Consider the following 21,164-nt stretch of genomic DNA (forward strand, 5'->3'; position numbering starts at 1 on the left):
GATGCCAAAACTTTATACAATATATCGAAAGTTGGCCTATAAGGCTTAACTAGAAGCCAAGTTCACCCTTTCTACCTCTGGATAATGTTCCCACGTCTTGTCAGAAAACATGGGCAGTCCTGATATGGAGAAGGTGGGGACCTAAAACTGCAGGAAGTCTGAAAGCTTGGAGAGAAAGGGGGTTTCAGTGAGTATACAAATCTTGATTACATGAGCCCCTAAAAATATCTGTAACCTTTGTCTTAGATATAGCAGGCATTATGCATTAATAGCTTCTAATATTTTATCACTTAGGTTTATTAATTTTTAAATTATCCCCAAATCCCCCAAGAAACATGATTTTTCAAAGAAAGGTTCTAAGTGGGGTAACATCATAGGGGAACCTGCTGTAGGTTGAGTTCTAAGGCCACAGAAAACAGATTCAAGACTGGAAAAACCTGAGATAGGTCTCCCAGCATGATCCTAACTTACCCTTATTGTTCTAAATCTTCAGGCCTATATACTAGGGAGGCAGACCTTTGAAAGAGATCTATGGGCCAAAACCCAGAAAGGCTGGAAACATGAATTCTGCCACCAACATGAAAGAACAAAGCAAAATTTTTTCACAGTTTTCTTTTGAGGAGATGTCATATATTAAAAGGTTGAGGGATGGGCAGCTAAGATACTACTTGGGACGTCCACATCCAACATTGAAGTGCCTGAGTTCAAGTTTTGGCTCCACTCCTGATTCTACTTTCCTCTTCTTGTGCACCCTGAGAGGCAGCTGATGTTGGCCCAATTACTGTGGCCCTTGCCACCCACAGGGGATACACAGATTGAATTCCCTGATTCTGTTGGAGCTGTTGTGGACATTTGAGGAGTGAACTAGGAAATGTCTTTCTCTGTCTCTGTCTCTGCCTTTCAAATAAATAAATTTGAAAATGTCTTAAGAAATAAAATGTTAAAAATATTTTAAATTTTGTAATATTTTAGTCTAATTTAAAAAATATTTATTTACTTAGAGTCAGAGTTTCAGTGAGAGGAAGAGAAGGAAAGGGAGGGAAGGAGAGAGAGCGAGAAAGAGAGAGAAAGAAAATGAGAGAGATCTTCCATTCACTGAGTCACTCCCCAAATGGCCACAACAGCCAGGGCTGGACAAGGCCAAATCCAGAAGCCAGGGGGTTTTTAACTCCATCTCAGTTTCCCACTTGGATGGCAGGGGCCCAAGTATTGGGCCATTGTTTACTAGCTTCACAGATACATTAGCAGGAAGCTGGATCAGAAGCAGAGCAGTGAGGATCCAAACTGGCACTGTGATATGAGATGTTGGTATTATAAGCAGTGGCTTAACCCACTATGCCACAACTGTGGCCCCTCATATGATTTTTTTTAATCAAGACTCTATCTCATAATAAATAACAGTAAACTCTGAATTGAAAACTGTCTAATATGAGGATACTTTTGTCATAGAAAGATTCATAGAAAGATGGAATAACAACTAAGTTTATTTTGGTGCAAAAAAAAAAAAAAAAGAGAGGCAGGTATTTCATGCAGTGGTAGGGTCACCACTTGTTAAGCTTCAACCATATCAGAGTACATCTTTCAAGTTCTAGTTGTTCTGATTTTGATCCAGCTTTCTGTTGGTGTGCAACCTGCAAGATAGCAGATGATAGCTCAAGTTGTTGAGTCTGTGCCACTCATATGGAAGATGCAGGTTGAGTACCAGGCTCCTGGCCTTGGCCTCACTTAGTCCTGACTATTGTAGGTGTCTGGGGAGTCAACCAGCAGATACAAGACATTTTTCTGTCCATCTCTCCCCCCGCCTTTTTTTTAATAAACCATTTTGTGGTGGATATTTCTCATTGTTACTATTCTTCAGTTAGCTGCTTTATGGAATTTATTTATTTTATTTAAAAAAAATTTTTTTGGCCAGCACCGCGGCTCACTAGGCTAATCCTCCACCTAGCGGCGCCGGCACACCGGGTTCTAGTCCCGGTCAGGGCACCGGATTCTGTCCCGGTTGCCCCTCTTCCAGGCCAGCCCTCTGCTGTGGCCAGGGAGTGCAGTGGAGGATGGCCCAGGTGCTTGGGCCCTGCACCCCATGGGAGACCAGGAAAAGCACCTGGCTCCTGGCTCCTGCCATCGGATCAGCGCGGTGCACCGGCCGCAGCGCGCCGGCCGCGGCGGCCATTGGAGGGTGAACCAACGGCAAAGGAAGACCTTTCTCTCTGTCTCTCTCTCTCACTGTCCACTCTGCCTGTCAAAAATAAAAAAAAAAATTAAAAAAAATAAAAAAAAAATTTTTTGACAGGCAGAGTTAGACAGTGAGAGAGAGAGATAGAGAGAAAGGTCTTCCTTCCGTTGGTTCACCCCTCAAATGGCTGCTACGGCTGGTGCACTGTGCCAATCCAAAGCCAGGAGCCAGGTGCTTCCTCCTAGTCTCCCATGCGGGTGCAGGGCCCAAGCACTTGAGCCATCCTCCACTGCCTTCCTGGGCCACAGCAGAGAGCTGGACTGGAAGAGGAGCAACTGGGACAGAATCTGGTGCCCCAACCGGGAATGGAACCCAGGGTGCCGGCGCCACAGGCAGAGTATTAGCCTAGTGAGCCCCGGCACCGGCCTAAAAAATTTTTATTTATTTATTTGAGAGGTGGAGTTATAGGCAGAGTGAAACACAGAGAGAAAGGTCTTCCATCTGCTGGTTCACTCCCCAATGGCCGAAATGGCTGCAGTTGGACGGATCCGAAGCCAGGAGCCTGGAGCTTCCTCCAGGTCTCCAACATGGGTTCAGGGGCCCAAGCAATAGGGCCATCTTCCACGGTCTACCCAGACCACGCCAGAGAGCTAGATCAGAAGAGGAAGAACCTGGACTAGAACCAGCGCCCCTATGGGATGCCGGCACCACAGGCAGAGGCTCAGTGCCAGCCCTTCTGTCTTTCAAATAAAATTAAAATGAATAAACAATTTTTTTCAAGAGAGAAAAATGTAAACTTGAGTATAGTTGTGTCATGATGTGGATTTTTTTTTTTTTTTTGAAAACCCTAGTGTCGCAGCAGTCTTGTCTTTTGTCTCATGCTGAAGAACTTCCATGTGGACAGAGACATTAAGCAAAACAAAGTTTATTGAAGCAAAAGACCTCCTGCCACAGCAGTCAGTAGGGGGACTCCAAGGGAGGAGTTGTCCGAGAGGCTTTTGAGTGCTGCCTCTTTTATACATAAAGTGACTCTGGCCTCTTTCTGAGAAGTGAGTACAGGTTTAGGTAATCATGGTGGGGCAGAATAACAGTGAATCAGAAGGCAGGGATAACAACCAATCAGGAGGCAAGAATAACAATCAGGGAAATGAAAGTGTCCTAATGAGACATGCTACATGAACCAATCAGGGACTGACATTGGAGACATTGAGGAGAGTGCTCAGTCAGGTCCTGCCTGCAGACTCAACAACATCTGATTACCTTGGAGATATTTCCCCAGTCTCCTGCCTCCCCCCCCCCCAGGTTCCTGGAAAGTTACACCATGTGTTTTTTCTTTCCTTTCCAAGGCCCCCTGGAGTCCTTCTCACAAGTATGCATAGATTAAAATTTTTTGAACCAAAGTCAAATGTATAGTCTAATTCCATTCCTCACAAATGTTTTGAATTACTTTTTCTTCTTTTCAGGGCAGCAAGGACGTGGAAAGGAGAGGGGCTACATCATCCCTGTTACACAGCCAGCATTACTAGAAGGGCAGCAGGAATTAGAGAAGATGGCAACCATGTTACAAAGGAGAGTGAAGAAGGCTGAGGCCCTCAGCCCTGAAGATAAGTGAAGAAATGAGGGTAAGGGGAACCAGCCTAGGGTGAGAAACTGACCCCGAGTACTTACTAGTCCGGAAGCTCTGTGATTTTCAATAACACAGAAGTCGAAAGTGAAGTAAAGCAAGAGAAATGCAAGTGAAATGAGATATGATCACCACCTCTCTTTAAAAAAAAATATTTGTTTTATAATGTTTGAAAGGCGGAGTTACAGAGAGAGAAGGAGAGACAGATTTTCCATCTGCTGGTTCACTCCCCAAATGGCTGCAATGGCAGTGTTAGACCCTTGGAGTGAGGATGCTAACACATCGAGAGGCACACCCCAAAGACTCAGACTCCAGACCAGCTGATGCAAAAGCAAGAGGATTTATTCAGTATCTGCACAGACGGGCCTCCTGAACTCGGGAGTCCAGAGAGCGCCCCCAGTGCAAAGCCACACGGTTTATATACCCACAGCGACCAATCAAAAGCACTATAGAGTCCATGCACACAGCAGTCCAATCTGCGAGCTGATCACGTGAAGGGCATGCGTCTTCTATCCAATCAGCTACGGGATCACATGGGAGGTATGCACCTCGTCGCCATTTTGTTGTTTACTTCTACATTTTGTTGTTTCCCTGCCAGCGCCATCTTGTTCACCCTGAGGGGGGACGACGTCTCGCTCCCTTTGTTCCCCTTGTGGGAGAGCAGCGTCCCGCTTCCCACACCGTTATTCGAGTATTAGGAGGCATACAAACTGGGTTAGGTCTTAGCACAGCCAGGCACAAGTGTCGCAGCTAGCTAAGCATAGGGTCCCTTATTTTATAGCTGCACCTAATTTTAGCTTTGGGGGAAAAAGTTTAGGGCTGTAATTTTAAACTTTAACTTTGTTTGGGGCAAAGGTGACTTCTTGTTTTTAATGGTATTGGCTTAGGTCACTCCATCTTGGTTTGATTTTTAAGGTTCTTCAGCAGGGGCTGTGCCAGGCCAAAGCCAGGATCCCAGAGCTTCTTCCAGGTCTCCTACATGGGTGCAAGGGTCCAAGTACGTAAGCCATCCTCTGCTGCTTTCCCAGGCACATTAGCAGGGAGCTGGATGAGAAATGGAGCAGCTAAGTCGATGCCAGCATCGAGGGTGGAGGCTTAACCTCTCTCTGTAACTCTGACTTTAAATAAAGAAAGAAATATGTATAAATAAATAAATAAAATGAGACTATTATTTATATTCCATTGAAAGCTATGTGCATCTTCTCCCTGACACCAATAACAGAACGAGAGAAAACATTAGTTTTTAGAATACATATATCTGAAATATTCAATGATCTAGAGGAATCTTTTTAGGCATTCTACTATATATGACTTAGCATGGGACTTTGCTGGTAAGGAGTCCTTTATTACCCTGTGGCAAGTTTACAACAGTCCCTGAGAAATCTATAGACATCTCAGAACTAGATATGTACTAACCTCATGAACAAGAAAATAACTAGTTTACTGGCTTAGAAAAATTTATCGAGTCAACAATGTGTTCAGCCCCATTCGCTGATATAATAGCTGTAGAGGTAATTCATTTCACAGGATATTTGTTGAGCACCTAATAGATTCCTTGCACAAAGTGCTAGTTATATATAGCCCCAACTGATGAACACACCCTGGCTAGTCATGGGACCAGATGCAAATGCAAGTCACAATATAAAAAGTGACACATACTAGAATAGCACATTATGTTCTGGTATTTCAGAAAAGAAACAAAAGAATTTGCTGGGAGAGGTGATGAGAGAGGGATGTTTATGGAACCACTTCCAAGAGGAAAAATTGTATTTATGCTGTGCTTTTTACACAGAAAGGGTGATGGTGGAGTTCTGAGTGGTATTAGCACAAATATATACACATCAAAAAAAAAAAAACATCAAGCTTTAAGTCTTGTAAACTTTATTATTGTGCATAAGTTATACTTTCATTTTAAAATGTATTTATTTATTTGAGAGGCAGAGTTAGAGAGAGAGAGAGAGAGAGAGAGAGAGAGAGAAAGGGAATCTTCCATCCACTGGTTTACTCCCAAATGGCCTCCACAGCCAGTGCTTGGCCACGCTGAAATCAGGAAACCAGGAGCTTCTTCCATGTCTCCCACATGGGTGCAGGAGCCCAAACACTTGGACCATCTTCCAGTGCTTTCCTAGGCACATTAGCAGGGAGCAGGATTGGAAGTGGGACAGCTGGGACTTGAACTGGTGCCTATATTGGATGCTGGCAATGTAGGTGGCAGCTTTACCCACTACACCACAGGGCCAGTCCCTACCTTCACTTTTAAGAGCTAATTCAGTAAAACAGTAAAAATTTTGTGGGCAGAATAATTACTGTTATGACACCTTCACGTATTTTAATTAGATTCCTAGTCATATCGACCTCTAATATCATGTCACTGGTGTTTTCCTGAAGGATGTTCTCATTTACTAGGGTCCCGTTACTTTGTAAACTTCTCTGCATCATTTATAGTGGGATTTTTATTTTTCATATATTTGGAATTACTGACATTTTCAATTGTTTCTTCCTTTTTAGCATACTTTTTTCATTAATTTATTTAAGGTCAAAGTTACAGAATGAGACAGACAGACAGAAACAGAAATATCTTCTATTCACTGGTTCACTCCCCAAATGGTCACAATGGCCAGGGCTGAGCTAGGCTGAGGCCAGAAACCAGGAGCTTCATGCAGGTCTCCCATGTAGGTGTAGGGACCCTAGTACCTGGGTTATCGTCAGCTGTTTCTTCCAGGCCATTAGCAGGGAGCTGGGTTGAAAGTGGTCCAACTGAGACACAACCCAGCACCTTACTGGCTATGCTATAACTCTGGTCCCAACAAACTATTATTTATTTATTAATTTATTTGACAGGTAGAGTTATAGACAGGGTCCTCCCTCCAATGGTTCGCTCCCCAAATGGCCGCCACGGCTGGCGCTGTGCAGATCCGAAGCAAGGAGCCAGGTGCTTCCCCCTGGTCTCCCATATGGGTGCAGGGGCCCAAGCACTTGGATCATCCTCCACTGCCCTCCCGGGCCACAGCAGAGAGCTGGACTGGAAGAGCTGCCTAGAACCCAGCGCCCACATGGGATGCCAGCGCCACAGGTGGAGGATCAACCAAGTGAGCCACGGTGCCGGCCCCCCAACATACTATTGTTAATATGACAATATTCTCTACAGTTATGAAGTAACTGCTCAGATTTAAAAAAAAAAAAAACTAAATGTGATTAAGGCTAAATTGAGAATATTCTCAATTATTACTGCTTGGAATTGAAATATACTAATATTTCAGCCACAGAATTTTCTTTCATAGGCACTGACTGTATTTTTGCCTCCATTCAGGGTATACTTTTCAATGTTTTTTTAATTGATAAAGTAATTACACATATTTATGGGGTACAGGGTGATATAGATATCATAAAATGTGTAATGATCAAATTAAGGTAACTAATATATCCAACACCTCAAACATTTGTCATTTCTTTGTGATGAGACCATTAAAAATTCTCTCTTCTATTTCAAAATATATAATAAATTACTGTTAACTATAATCACCCTATTGTGCTGTAGAACACTAGCACCTATTCCTATGTAACTGTAAATTTGTATCCATTAATCAACCTCTCCCTAACCCCCCATCTTAATAAATATTTTTATTAGCAAAAACTTCATCAAGTAAATTGTTCATGATTCTTTTGAATCATTTACAAAATTTAAATTCTTTTCTCCGGGGCCGGCGCTGTGGCACAGTGGGTTAAAGCCCTGGCCTGAAGCACCAGCATCCCATATGGACGCCGGTTCTAGTCCCAGCTGCTCCTCTTTCGATCTGGCTCTCTCCTATGGCCTGGGAAAGCAGTAGAGGATAGCCCAAGTCCTTGAGCCCCTGCACCCACTTGGGAGACCCAGAAGAAGCTCCTGGCTCCGGGCTTCAGATAGGCACAGCTCCAGCTGTTGCAGCCATCTGGGGAGTGAACCAATGGATGGAAGACACCTCTCTCTCTCTCTCTCTCTCTCTGCTTCTCCTCTCTCTGTGTAACTCTGACTTTCAAATAAATAAAAATAAATCTTTAAAAAATTATTTTTCCACTTAAGAATAGACAGTTCCTCAAGCATCGTCTTATAAGTCAAGATATTCCAAAAATCTGGCCAGCGCCGCGGCTCACTAGGCTAATCCTCCGCCTTGTGGCGCCGGCACACCGGGTTCTAGTCCTGGTCGGGGCGCCAGATTCTGTCCCGGCTGCCCCTCTTCCAGGCCAGCTCTCTGCTGTGGCCAGGGAGTGCAGTGGAGAATGGCCCAAGTCCTTGGGCCCTGCACCCCATGGGAGACCAGGAGAAGTACCTGGCTCCTGCCATCGGATAAGCGTGGTGCGCCGGCCGCAGCGCGCCGTGGCGGCCATTGGAGGGTGAACCAACGGCAAAGGAAGACCTTTCTCTCTGTCTCTCTCTCACTGTCCACTCTGCCTTTCAAAAAAAAAAAAAAAAAAAAATTCCAAAAATCTACAACCAACTTTCCAAAATCAAGCCTTTTGATTTTGAGCTTTCTTTAATGTGTTTGCCTGTTTTTTGCCTTAGTAAAAAATTGAATGTCATCTTATTTGCAAATCTTATGGTCAGTACTTGCAACTTATTAAACACTTTAAGAGCTTAAATTTGGGGCACTCCATTTATTGAGTACTCTGATTTTAATACTTATAAGAAATTCTGAATTCCTGCAACTAATTTTAGTGTTATTGTGTAAGGCATACAAAGAAATTAGGGTCTTGAGCACTTCTAAATTTAATTAATAATTACTTCACCTTTTACAAGGTATCAAGAAAACTTAGAAACTAAAAATGAGCAAATTTAGAAGTAAATTCATTTGACCCAAATGAAAAGTCATACTTTAAAGAGTGGCATGTAAGTGCTTTCTGTGGCTGTGGATGTTAATTCATGATCTCTGGGAAAATTAATCTAGAAATGACATTAACTTTTGGAGCAGATGATTTGGTTTCAATGTAGTTAGCAATTATGGCTCATTGTTGGATAGGAAATTTTAACCTTTTCCAAGTGATACTTTTTAACATTAGCTTTTTTTGAAAAGCAGAAAATCAGTACTTAATTTTTCACTAAGTACTCTTGAATTTTGGCTCACTGCTGCCAAAAGAATTTATTGAAATCTTTTTTAAAGGGCATGGACAACAAAATAAATACATTTTTAAAAAAGACTTACTTATTTGAAAGACAGTTACAGAGAGAGGTAGAGACAGAGAGAGGTCTTCCTTCTGCTGGTTCACTCCCCCAGTGGCTGCAATGGCTGGAGCTGAGCCAACCTGAAGCCAGGGACCAGGAGCTGCTTCTGGGTCACCCATATGGGTGCAGGGACACAAGGAGTTGGGCCATCTTCCACTGCTTTTCCAGGCACATTAGCAGGGAGCTGGATTGGAAGTGGAGCAGCTGGAACTCAAACCAGTGCCTAAATGTAGTGCGGGCACTACAGGCTGGAGCTTTAACCCACTGGGCCACAGCACCAACCCCATAAATACATTTTTGATGATTTATAAAATAGGATTCTATTAGCAAAAGCATTCAGACCATTCTCTTAACACAGCATGGAAGGACTATTTGGCCTGTATTTCCCACACCTATTCCATAGGCACTTAATTTGTACATTTCCACATTTCCCGGTGACCCTGCTGATTGACAGCCTCATAGTTTGGCAGTTTGCTCCATCTTGAAAACCGGCACAGGCAATGGCCTAATTGGTTGGATCACCAAGTAGACTGCATGGCCAAAGTGTTGATTAATGCTCCTTCTACCTCCAAAACTAGAAGGGTTTAACTCTCCCTAGGTGCATATCATTTTGTCAGGACTCTGAATATTGTTCTGAACAGGAGGCATTAATTGTTTTACATTTAGGAAAGTTCTGGAATAGAAAGATAAGTTACGTATGGTTGTCTTTATATGTGCTCCTAGAAGTCTCACATTTCTAGGTGATATTTTATAGGGAATTGGAGGTATGAAGTACAGGCCCATCCAATTGAATAGCATTTTAATGCAATGATTCATACTTGTCGCTCCCCCTCTTCGTGGAGGAGCAACACAGGACCCTGCGCTGTTCTTTCGTCTACTCGGCCCTCCCCGGGTTTGCTGCTGGTTCTTCCCGGGTTGGCTACTACCCCTTCCACCTCCGTGGAAGGGCAGTTCCCCCTGGCCGCATTCCCCACTTCCGCAGGGAAGCGGCAGACCGCCGGCCGGCTTTCTCGGGGGCTGCACGGGTTCCCTTAGATGTTCCCCATAGATGTTCCTGGTGCATGCCGTCTCTCTCCTCCTTTATAGTCCTCCTCCGCCAATCCCAACTCGGCTGCCCACACGCCGAGTACGCTGCTCTCCTCCAATCAGGAGCAAGTCCTACAGTTAATTGGTTGAACTGGAGGCAGCTGTGCGGAAGCTGTTTACTTCTCTCCCAGCGCCATATTGTGGGAGAGCAGATGCATAGAATAAGTCTTAATTCCAGTAACAGTCTAGTCCGGTTTGCTCCCCACAGATCCCCCTTTCTTTTTATTTTTGGCGTTGATACGCGCCTGTCTTCGGTGTCCCGCAGCACACACTCTGCTCTACTTGCTAGAGTTGCCACAGGCTCTTACAAGTCCTATCAATCAGGAAAACCGAATCCGGGTCCTCTCTTCGCCATTGTGAGGAGGTTTTTAGGCGCTGATGCGTGCCTGTGTTCGGTGCCCTGCAGCGCATGCTCTGCTCTGCTAGAACTGCCTGCAGGTGTTTACAAAACCTATCAGGCAAACCGAATCCAAGCCTTCTCATTGCCGTATTGTGGGGGAGACTTATTAGTGTTGGTTTGTGCCTATCTTCGGTGACCTGCAGCTCATACTCTGGTCGAGCTTTGCTGGCGCTTACCGCCTTAAATCAGGCAGACCGAATCCAAGCCTCCTAATTGTTGCATTGTGGGGAAGCTTTACTGATGTTAATTCGTGCCTGTCTTCGGTGACCTGCGGCTAGCCGCCCAGGTACTCATCGCCTCACTAATCGGGCAGACCGAATCCAAGCCTTCTAATTGGCATGTTGAGGGGAGGCCTTATTTTTCTCTATTTCTCTATCTCCGGGCATTTCTATTTCTCCCATTTTACTTCTGTCTGCCAACATTCCTATTTCTCTTTTACTTCTAAACTTCTGTTTCTCTTATCCCCGCAGCTTTCCGGCACCTCGCCCCGCCGGCGGGTTCCCGGCTCTGCGCCGCTTCAGCCCGCGCGCCTCTCTCATCTGCGCAGCTTCCCGGCTTTGCGCGGCTCGGCTTTGCGCGCTCCGCGGTCTCCACGCTTAACCCTTTCGCGTCTGAACCACGGCCTACGCCAGCCCCGTTCCCTATCTATTCACGCCCCGTGCTCTCTCTGCACGCGGCGGCTTCCGCGAGTAACACAGCGTAGCTTGCGTCTCCGCCACTAGGATTCAATCTAAGTTCCCCGGGCTAGCCTGGCGAATTCAACCCAGCGTACGTCTCCGCCCCACGATTTGGCTTCCCGTCCTTTGCTCCCCGGGCTAATCAGACGGATCCCAATCTGGCTTACGTCTCAGCTTCTGGTTTCAACTTTTCGCCCCCTATTCCCGGGCTAACTTGAGAACCCCAAAGTGGCTTTCGTTTCCGCCTCGGCCTGCCCCCCGCGGCTTCAATTTCCCTAACATTTTTCTCTACCCGGTATGTTTCCCCAAGCTTTCTTCCAACAATACTCCTCCCTCATTTCTCCTGGCCTCTCCCCACAGTCTGCATCCGAGTCTGTTTGTTCTAGCTTTCACTTTCGCTTTCGACCTTAGAGATTTCTCCCAGCTTCCCCCCGTAGTCCGTATCCGAGTCTATGCCTAGGCTTTCAATAGCTTCTTCCGGCACCCTTTTCGTCCGGCTTTTCCCTAGGCTGTTTGCTAGTCTCTCTCTCCGGTAATTTCCCTAGGCTGTTTGCTAGTTTCTCTCTCCGATATTTTCCCAGTTCTTCCCGTTTCTTCCCTCCTAAGTTTCATATCCGTCCTAAGTTTCCTATCCGTCCTAGGCTTCATATCCGAGTCACGGCACCATTATGTCGCTCCCCCTCTTCGTGGAGGAGCAACACAGGACCCTGCGCTGTTCTTTCGTCTACTCGGCCCTCCCCGGGTTTGCTGCTGGTTCTTCCCGGGTTGGCTACTACCCCTTCCACCTCCGTGGAAGGGCAGTTCCCCCTGGCCGCATTCCCCACTTCCGCAGGGAAGCGGCAGACCGCCGGCCGGCTTTCTCGGGGGCTGCACGGGTTCCCTTAGATGTTCCCCATAGATGTTCCTGGTGCATGCCGTCTCTCTCCTCCTTTATAGTCCTCCTCCGCCAATCCCAACTCGGCTGCCCACACGCCGAGTACGCTGCTCTCCTCCAATCAGGAGCAAGTCCTACAGTTAATTGGTTGAACTGGAGGCAGCTGTGCGGAAGCTGTTTACTTCTCTCCCAGCGCCATATTGTGGGAGAGCAGATGCATAGAATAAGTCTTAATTCCAGTTACAGTCTAGTCCGGTTTGCTCCCCACAATACTGCTTGTTTAAGTCAGGTTGAAAATACTAAGCTGGATGGTAAAATAAGAGGATAGATTTAAATAAAAATTTTCTTGGGGAAAAAGGGACATAATCCTTACAGTAGTTTCAATTCATAGTGGTGACAATTGAGTTTAAGTTCATAAATATTTGTGCAGGTCTTATTAAGTCCCAGAATCTTTGCTATGAGATGAAAGGAAAGTACAAATAGGGATTAAGTCAACTCCTTTTTTTTTTTTTCAACTTATAAAGAATATGGGATGTATGTAGAGGATTCATATCCTAAATAGAATGGTATGATATCTTTTTTTTTTTTTTTTTTTTTTTGGACAGGTAGAGTTATAGACAGTGAGAGGGAGAGACAGAGAGAAAGGTTTTCTTCCATTGGTTCACTCCCCAAATGTCTGCCACGCTGGCACTTCGCAGATCCAAAGCCAGGAGCCAGGTGGTTCTTCCTGGTCTCCTATGTGGGTGTAGGGGCCCAAGCACTTGGGCCATCCTCCACTGCCCTCCTGGGCCACAAGAGAGCTGGACTGGAAGAGGAGCAACTGGGATTAGAACCCGGGGCCCATATGGGATGATGGCACCGCAGGCAGAGGATTATCCAAGTGAGCCATGGCACTGACCCCGGTATGATATCTTCTTAATAATTAATTGTGTGTGTGTGGGGGGGGCATTTGGGTACAGCCAGTAAAGTTGCTGATTGGAACACCCATATCCCATATCAGAGTGCCTGGAATTGAGTCTTGCCTCTGCTTCCAATCCAGCCTTCAAAATGCAGACCCTGGGAGGCTGTAGTAATGACTCAAATAGTTGGGTCCCTGCCACTCAACTGAGGAATCCAGATAGAGTTCCAGGCTCCTGGTTTCAGCCTGGCTCAACCCTGGCTATTGTGGGCATTTGGGGAGTGAACCAGACAATGGATGTTCTCTCTTGAGTACTCTCTTTTTTGTTATCTCCATCCCTCACTCTCCCTTTCAAATAAATACAATACATTTAAAAATAAATAAACTTAAAAAATAACTGAGTGACCATATCAAAGGAAATAAATGTTTTTGCCAATGACAAAATTTCAGCTTCCAAGAAAAAATGAGAATTTGGAAAAGTTGTATTTATTGTTATGAGCTTGACAGTTTCTCAACATTTAAAGCCTTTCTCTGATAAGATTGATGGCAATAAAATATTAACAGTTGTGATAATGAACTGTGTCAACATTTTCAAGACTTGCATAACTCTGTGAATCAATGTTTTCCAAATTACAAATATGTATTATGGTACAAAATCATGCATGAATAAAAAGTCACCATTCAAATGATAAATAGACCAATGGATTTTCATATAAAAGCTTGAAAACATTATTGAAACTTCAGATTCCACATTGCACTGAAACCTTAAGAAACAACTCCTTGTTAGGTTTCTGTGTAGTATCAAAAAATATCCACAGTTTTATAAAAAGGTTATTAAAACATACCCTCTTTTTCCATAGTACATATTTGTGTGAAGCTAGATTTTCTTCTGTGCTTGAAGGAGAGCAGGGCATCGTATCAGGTTAATTATGGAAGTGGTTGTGATAATCCAGTGGTCTTCTGTTATGTCGCATATTCAAGAGATGTCTAAAAATGCGAAAAAAAAGTTTAAAAATGCAACTCACAGGCCGGCGCCGCGGCTCAATAGGCTAATCTTCTGCCTGTGGCGCCGGCACCCCGGGTTCTAGTCCCAGTCAGGGTGCTGGATTCTGTCCTGGTTGTCCCTCTTCCAGGCCAGCTCTCTGCTGTGGCCAGGGAGTGCAGTGGAGGATGGCCCAAGTGCTTGGGCCCTGCACCCCATGGGAGACCAGGATAAGTACCTGGCTCCTGGCTTTGGATCAGCGCGGTGCACTGGCCGCAGCGCACCGGCCACAATGGCCATTGGAGGGTGAACCAACGGCAAAGGAAGACCTTTCTCTCTGTCTCTCTCTCTCTCACTGTCCACTCTGCCTGTCAAAAAAAAAAAAATGCAATTCACCATACTACATAGTTATTGCTTCTGCAAAATCAAGGAGCTTGCAGTTTCCCTAATGTCTAGTTCAGGTTTTTTCTCCTCCAGGAATGTCCTTTCCTGCTGCTTCAGAAAAGAAAACCACCTTGGATTGTTCCCAAGGCCCATTTTCTCTAAGCACTCATTTCTTCACAATGGGTTAAAGATTTTTAATTTCTTCTTTTAATAATAACATTTGAAAGTGATTATTTGCATTTGAAATGTTTCTGAAAGTATTCTTAATTGAATTCTCCTCTCCATAGTCAGAGGAAATGACTTCCTGCTCCACTGCACAAAATACAATGGTTTTCATAGAGTTTTATGCTCTACGATGAAAGGCAAAGACAATGTAAATAAATACCAGAAAAATACCAAATTGGGTGTTTCTTCTAACAGGCAAACAAAGGGCTAGGGTTTATAAATCACATGTCCAGTATCCACATATGTAGTATGCTCTGGAGTACCTAAAAGATATTCTGTTGAAGTGAAATTGACACTTTGAGATGTGATGACTTTGAACAATCCTTTTCTCAATTGTTGAGGAACAGTTTTTTTTTTTTCAACTATTTGTTGAATTCTTTATTTAGTATAGAGTTAATATTATGTCTATAAAGTTAATTGAAAATAGATCTTAGTAAAAAATAAGAATGGAAATAGGAGAGGAGGAAGAAGGGTGGAGTGCAGGTGAGAGGGCAGGTAGTATGGGAAGAATCACTGTGTTTCTAATGGTGTATTTATGAAATGCATGAAGTTTGTATACCTTGAATAAAAGGTTTCCTGAGTGCCAGTGCCGTGGCTCACTTGGCTAATCCTCTGCCTGCGGTGCCATCATCCCATATGGGCCCTGGGTTCTAATCCCAGTTGCTCCTCTTCCAGTCCAGCTCTCTGCTGTGGCCCCGGAGGGCAGTGGAGGATGGCCCAAGTGCTTGGGCCCCTACACCCACTTGAGAGACCAGGAGGAAACTCCTGGCTCCTGGCTTTGGATCTGCGAAGTGCCAGCCGTGGCGGACATTTTGGGGGTGAACCAACGGAAGGAAGACCTTTGTCTCTGTCTCTCTCTCTCTCACTATCTAATTCTATCTGTCAAATAAAATAAAAAAAAGATTTCCTGGTAAAAACAAACTGGATTCGTAAATGATTTGTTTAACAAGTGATTTGCATGATATTCAAGGAATTTTATTAATTTACTATTATGAAAATTTTAATAGATTTGAAATTCTTTTATATCATCATGGATTTTGTTTTGAGAAATTTTCTTCCCCAGAGCTAAGTTTCTAATCCATCATTTTAACATCGCTGGTCATTCACAGGTCATCTTTAAAGGGATTAAAATTCTTAGGCAGCAACATCATAGCCCTATTTGTTATCCCCTGAATGCAAGGGATACTGTTACAGATAAAGCCTGCCAGAGAATTATTTCATTGTTGGTTTCAAGTTCCTATCATCCATGAGCCCTTCAGTTTTCTGTGAAAATATAGGAACTTAGAAGGATGTTTATGAAGTCAGTTTGAAAAAATGGGATGTTTTTAACTTAAAAAGTACATTCAGGTCAATTAATTATGTGTATCTGACAGTGTAGGTGAACTGGTAGTGATCTCAACTTCATTAAGAGTTTTCTAATTTTACTACTAAAAAAATCTGTTAGGAGGATTTTTTTCTAAGAACATTTACAGTAAGTGATATCACCAGGGTCTGTCTTTCTTTCTCTCTCTCTCTCTCTCTCTCTCTCTCTCTCTCTCTCTCTTTCTTTCTGTCTTCCTTCCTTCCTTCCTTCCTTCCTTCCTTCCTTCCTTCCTTTCTTTCTTTCTTTCTTTCTTTCTTTCTTTCTTTCTTTCTTTCTTTCTTTACAGGCAGAGTTAGACAGAGAGAAAGGTCTTCCTTTTTCCGTTGGTTCATCCCTCAAGTGGCCACTAAGGCCAGCGCTGCACTGATCCAAAGCCAGGAGCCAGGTGTTTCCTCCTGGTCTCCACTGCACTCCCAGGCCACAGCAGAGGACTGGAAGAGGAGAAACCAGGACAGAATCCGGTGCCCCATTCGGGACTGGAACCCGGGGTGCCGGCGCCGCAGGCGAAGGATTAGCCTAGTGAGCCACGGCGCTGGCCCTAGGGTTGTTCTCATACTTAAGTCCTCTTTGTGCTTCAATTTTTAGGTCTTAAAGACAGAATGCTGGTATAATATTCTTAGTAGGTACCTAGAAATCATGTCTAGAGGTGTTGCTTAAACACAGAGCTGGAAATTGTTCAAACAAATTTGGATAGAAATATATACGATTTACTGAGGAGATGCAAAATGTTCATAGCTTATATAGATGGATTATATCACCATATTATTCCAGTTATAGAAATGACAAGTCACACTTTTACACACAGGAAAAGATTTTCTAGGTCTACCCATTCATGTAAGAGCAGAAACAATGATCATAAAGGCAGAGGAAGCACAGCACCTCTTGTTACTTTGGGTACTCAGTGACTTGAGAGTAGTACAAAGTCTGTTAACAGTTTTGATGTTTTTCTTTTTTTTTTTTTTTTTTTTTTTTTTTTTTGACAGGCAGAGTGGACAGTGAGAGAGACAGAGAGAGAAAGGTCTTCCTTTGCCGCTGGTTCACCCTCCAATGGCCGCCGCTGCAGCCGGCGCACCGCGCTGATCCTGGCAGGAGCCAGGAGCCAGGTGCTTTTCCTGGTCTCCCATGGGGTGCAGGGCCCAAGCACCTGGGCCATCCTCCACTGCACTCCCTGGCCATAGCAGAGAGCTGGCCTGGAAGAGGGGCAACCGGGACAGAATCCGGCGCCCCAACCGGGACTAGAACCCGGTTTGCCGGCGCCGCAAGGTGGAGGATTAGCCTATTGAGCCACGGCGCCGGCTAAGTTCTGATGTTTTTCTATGCCTTGTAAGCAACATGTATAAGAAAGCAAAAAGTTAAATTTTTTAAAATAAAAGGCTAATAATATAGGAAGTCAAGAAATAAGTAAAGGAGGCAGGATAGTGGAAAAAAAAAGAAAAAATTTAAAATTCATCTGAGAGATCAGCCCTCATTTGTGGAGATTATAGGGTTATATAAATCAGGATCCTCAATGTGGATAATAAGAATAATCAAGACTTAAGTGAAGCCAACATTTTATGTAAGATTGTTAAGATCTCTGATAAACCACAGTTTATCTATTTATTTATGTTTGAATAATATTCTGTTTCAGTGCAAGCACTATGGTTAGTTTAGTGGGGGTAAGAAATAGCTTTTTAGAAAAAAGAAATGGGCTGAAATGGAGGTGGCAATAGAACAAAAGATGTTAGTAATTCATTTCTAGTGGAAAGGCAGCTCTCAGCTTCAGAAATAAAAGGGTGAAGTCTAGGTGCATCTCTGAGAGCGTTAATTGTAAAACCATCCTATCTGATGAGAACACTTTGGTTTCTCAACTTCTACTCCTCACTCAGAGATAACTTTGCTTCTGCATTATGTAAAGATGACATCTTAAGGCTAAAATCCGGAGGCAGAAGAACTGGCTTTTATAGTTAAAGCCTCATGCTACAAAAGCAGGTTTGCACCTTCTCTTGGATTACTTGGAAACAGTGGATCCAAGCCACAGAAAAGAAGGCATAGAGCCTAGAAAGGAAGAAACTAAGAGCCAAATTCTCAGGCAATCAAGGACTGCACAATGTTGGCGTAAAGTAAGTCATAAATGGAACATGTCTTCCTTCCTTCTCTTTCTCCTTCCCCATCCCTTCCCCTCTTTTCCTTTACCTACTGGGTTCAAACAAGCAAAAAAAAAAAGAAAAAAAAAAAGAAAAAAAGAAAAAAAGACCTCCCCCCACCCTGCCCCTTGATGGTTGTTTCCTATCTCTGGTTTTCTGGTTTGCATCTGTCTTGTGTGGGTGGGTGGGCGGGGCAGGAGATGGGGACATGTGTCTCAGTGCACATATGTATTTTAATGTATATAATTCATTCTGTGGCTTAAAATTGGCTCAAAAGTATCCTCTTGAAATGCAGTTCTAATTTAATGGTTTGTGCTTTTAGTGAAAATACAATTTAGAAAATGTGACAAGAGTTTGCAATCATGGAAAGTGCATTGGGGTCCCCATCAAAAGATCTAGGTTCTGGTACCAGTTCTTCCAAAATTCGTGTGATTATGAGCTTAGATCTCTGAACCTCAGCTTACCTATTTGGAGAATAGGCTAGAATGATTTCTAAAGCATTTGCCTACTCTGACATTTGGTTATTCCATGAAGTCTAGGTGATGTTAAGGAGAGTCACCCTCTACAACACGTGAACAGCTGGCAGAAGCACATCTAAAGTGCAAGAGTAGGGAGAGGGCAAAGGCAGCTTCAGAAATGTTGAAGTTTCCTCTTTTGACAAATGAGTAGCTTACTTCATAATTAAGTTGGAACAAAAAAGATCATGGTAATAGGTACATGTATTACTTTTTACACCCAAACAGGATGAAAAATAGCAAAGCCAAGGAATACATACATAAGATCAACATAAGACAAGAACCAACAGGTAGGCAGGGCTTCCCACTTTGTTAAAGCTTTCAGGTGGGACAGAATGCAAATGAAATTTAGAAATCAAGTAATGAAATTGCAACATAGTAGTAAATCCAGTGGGAAACAAGCACTCATTGGAAGAGGGGTCCAAGGTTTGACAGGTTGTACATAGTTGGCTTGTCCACTTAAATGTGTACTTGGGCAAGTGAATTATGTGAAGAAAATCCAGAAGAAACATGAAAATGCCAAAGAATAAAAATGTCTCAATGCAGAAGGCTGGCATTGTGATGCGGCAGGTTAAGCTGCTGCCCACAACACCAGTATCCCATTTTGGCACTTGTACAAGTCCTGGCTGCTCCACTTCTGATTTAGCTCCCTACTAATGCACCCTGGGAAAGCAGCTGAACATGGCCCAAGTATTTGAGTCTGCCACCCACATGGGAGACCCAGATGGAGTTCTGGGCTCCTGGATTTGGCCTGTCACCACCCCAGTCACTGTGGCAATTTGGGGAGTGAACCAGCAGATGGAAGATATCTCTTTCTTTCTCTCTCTTTCTGCCTTTAAATAAATAAATCTCAAAAAAATATACCCTCCTAAATGTAAATATTAAAGGCATGATGCCACCACTTGAGTCTCAATGCAAAAAATTCTGAAAAAGTTTAGCTTTAGCTTTTTAACTTTTAAGCTTTAACTTTTAACTTTAGCTTTCTAACCTCTATACTAAAGGGAGAGCAAGTTTGAAGAGGTGCTTCTCTATTTGCCATGCTTACCACCTGTACTAGGACTCTCCAGAGAACCAAAAGCACTGAGAGCAGATTGATGTTCCAGCTCAAGCAGTCAGGAAAAGAGCAAATTCAACTTCCTCTGTGTTCTGGTTCTATTCAGATCCTCAAATTGATTGAATGATACCCACACACATTGGGGAGGGCCACCTGCTTTACTGGGTTCATTAATTCAAATACCAATCACTTACAAAAACACCCACATAGAAATACCAGAAAGAATATTTAGCTAGATATCACAGCCCAGTCAAGGTTGATACATAAAACTAACCATCATAGTACCTTTACCTAAAATATCATTCAAAATAAACATGCCAAAGTCTTTTCCTTTAGGAGCACAACCCAACAGAAATGTTAATCATCAAATCTATCAATTAACATTATTTTGAGGGTTATGGTGGGTGCAAAGAGAAAGTTTAGGAGCCAGTGGGCTTAGTCTAGTGGTTAAGAGGCTCATATCCCACATCAGAAGAGCCAGCGTTGAATTCCCAGCTCTAGCTCTTGACTGAAGTTTCCTGTTATTGTAGAATTTGGGAGAAAGTGGTAATGGTGTAAGTAAATGGATTCCTGCCACCCACATGGGAGACCTGGATTGAGTTCCTGGTTCACAGATTTGGCTTTCCCCAGACAAATGTTTCCTGCATTGGGGAGTGAATCAGCAGATATCTTTCTCTGTTTGTCCCTGTCTCTATATCTCTGCCTTTCAAATTAAAAAGAAAAAAGGTTAAAAGAAATACTTCGTAAAAGCACAGGAATAGCAAAACTGCAGTGTTGATGATATGGCTTATGTCTACAAAAGTCCAAAATTGCAATTTTAAAATAATACAATAAAAAAGAGAATTTGATCAGTTACTGATATAAATACCTTTAAAAGTAACTTTTCCTTACTAATAATAAATAATAGAAATAGAAACAAAAAAGCCAGCTCATATAAAACAAATAATGGTAAATTTCTGTTACAAAGAAAAATATGGTATTTACATGCTAAAAATAACAACAGGTAACTGAAAAACTCCATTCTGATATCCTGGTTTCCTGAACTCAACCAAAACCAGACCCATCTCTCCCACAATGTGCTATTGCTCCTGGTTTCCCTACCCTGTAAATGGCATTCCTCCACCAATCTGACAAACCAAAATTTTGAGAGTGGTTGCCCTTATTCTGCCTCTCTTCCCCTGCTTTCCACACCCAGTCCCATTGATCCATCTTATCAACTGCTTTCCAACCTGTGTGCCTTCTCCATTCACACCTCCACTGCCCCTGCCTATGTTATCACGTTTTCTTACCTGGATTGGTAGTAATAGCATCGTAACACAGTCACTCCACCACTCTTACCTCTTCCTCCATCCTTTCATTAACTCTAGACTGATCTTTATGTGGAAAAGACACCTGTTTTTGTCATTCCCTTGCTTAAACTCTTTTATTGTCTCTCCTTGAGGAACCTCATGAACTATTATACCTCACCTTCCTGATATCATTCCTCTAGAAACCTGGGAATGGAATCCCAGCACCTCTAAATGCCCATGCTCATGGCTCATTCATGCTATTCCTGCTCTTTACTCCCTTTTCAGCCTAATTCACTTCAG

General features: G+C 43.4%; 1 protein-coding gene and 1 long non-coding RNA gene across 4 annotated transcripts in view; one reads left to right on the plus strand and one right to left on the minus strand.

The window, feature by feature from the left end:
* Window positions 1–4,956, plus strand: part of LOC149125056 (uncharacterized) — a 21,785-nt gene extending 16,829 nt beyond the window's left edge. Inside the window, exons 2-3 of one of the 2 annotated variants that reach the window (XR_016212285.1) lie at window positions 3,637–4,337; window positions 4,713–4,956. Coding sequence is in view for 1 of the 2 variants with exons in the window: in XM_089302879.1 (XP_089159005.1) it covers window positions 3,637–3,785 (149 nt within the window). In the remaining variant the exon portion in view is untranslated. Of the gene's footprint in view, window positions 1–3,636 lie in introns of both variants that reach the window. The other variant, XM_089302879.1, reaches the window with a different exon arrangement.
* LOC149125058 (uncharacterized) lies at window positions 4,119–21,112 on the minus strand. 2 transcript variants are annotated; one of them, XR_016212287.1, is made up of 3 exons: window positions 20,865–21,112; window positions 13,775–13,916; window positions 4,119–4,915 (listed from the first exon to the last, which is right to left on the minus strand). It is a non-coding gene; the product is annotated as an uncharacterized LOC149125058 (long non-coding RNA). The 2 variants fall into 2 exon arrangements; XR_016212288.1 differs by lacking the exon at window positions 13,775–13,916.
* Between the last annotated feature and the right edge of the window lie 52 nt (window positions 21,113–21,164).

The sequence above is a fragment of the Oryctolagus cuniculus genome, chromosome 8, assembly GCF_051225735.1.
Source record: "Oryctolagus cuniculus isolate XC-2025 breed Fujian yellow rabbit chromosome 8, ASM5122573v1, whole genome shotgun sequence".
Classification (NCBI taxonomy): domain Eukaryota; kingdom Metazoa; phylum Chordata; class Mammalia; order Lagomorpha; family Leporidae; genus Oryctolagus; species Oryctolagus cuniculus.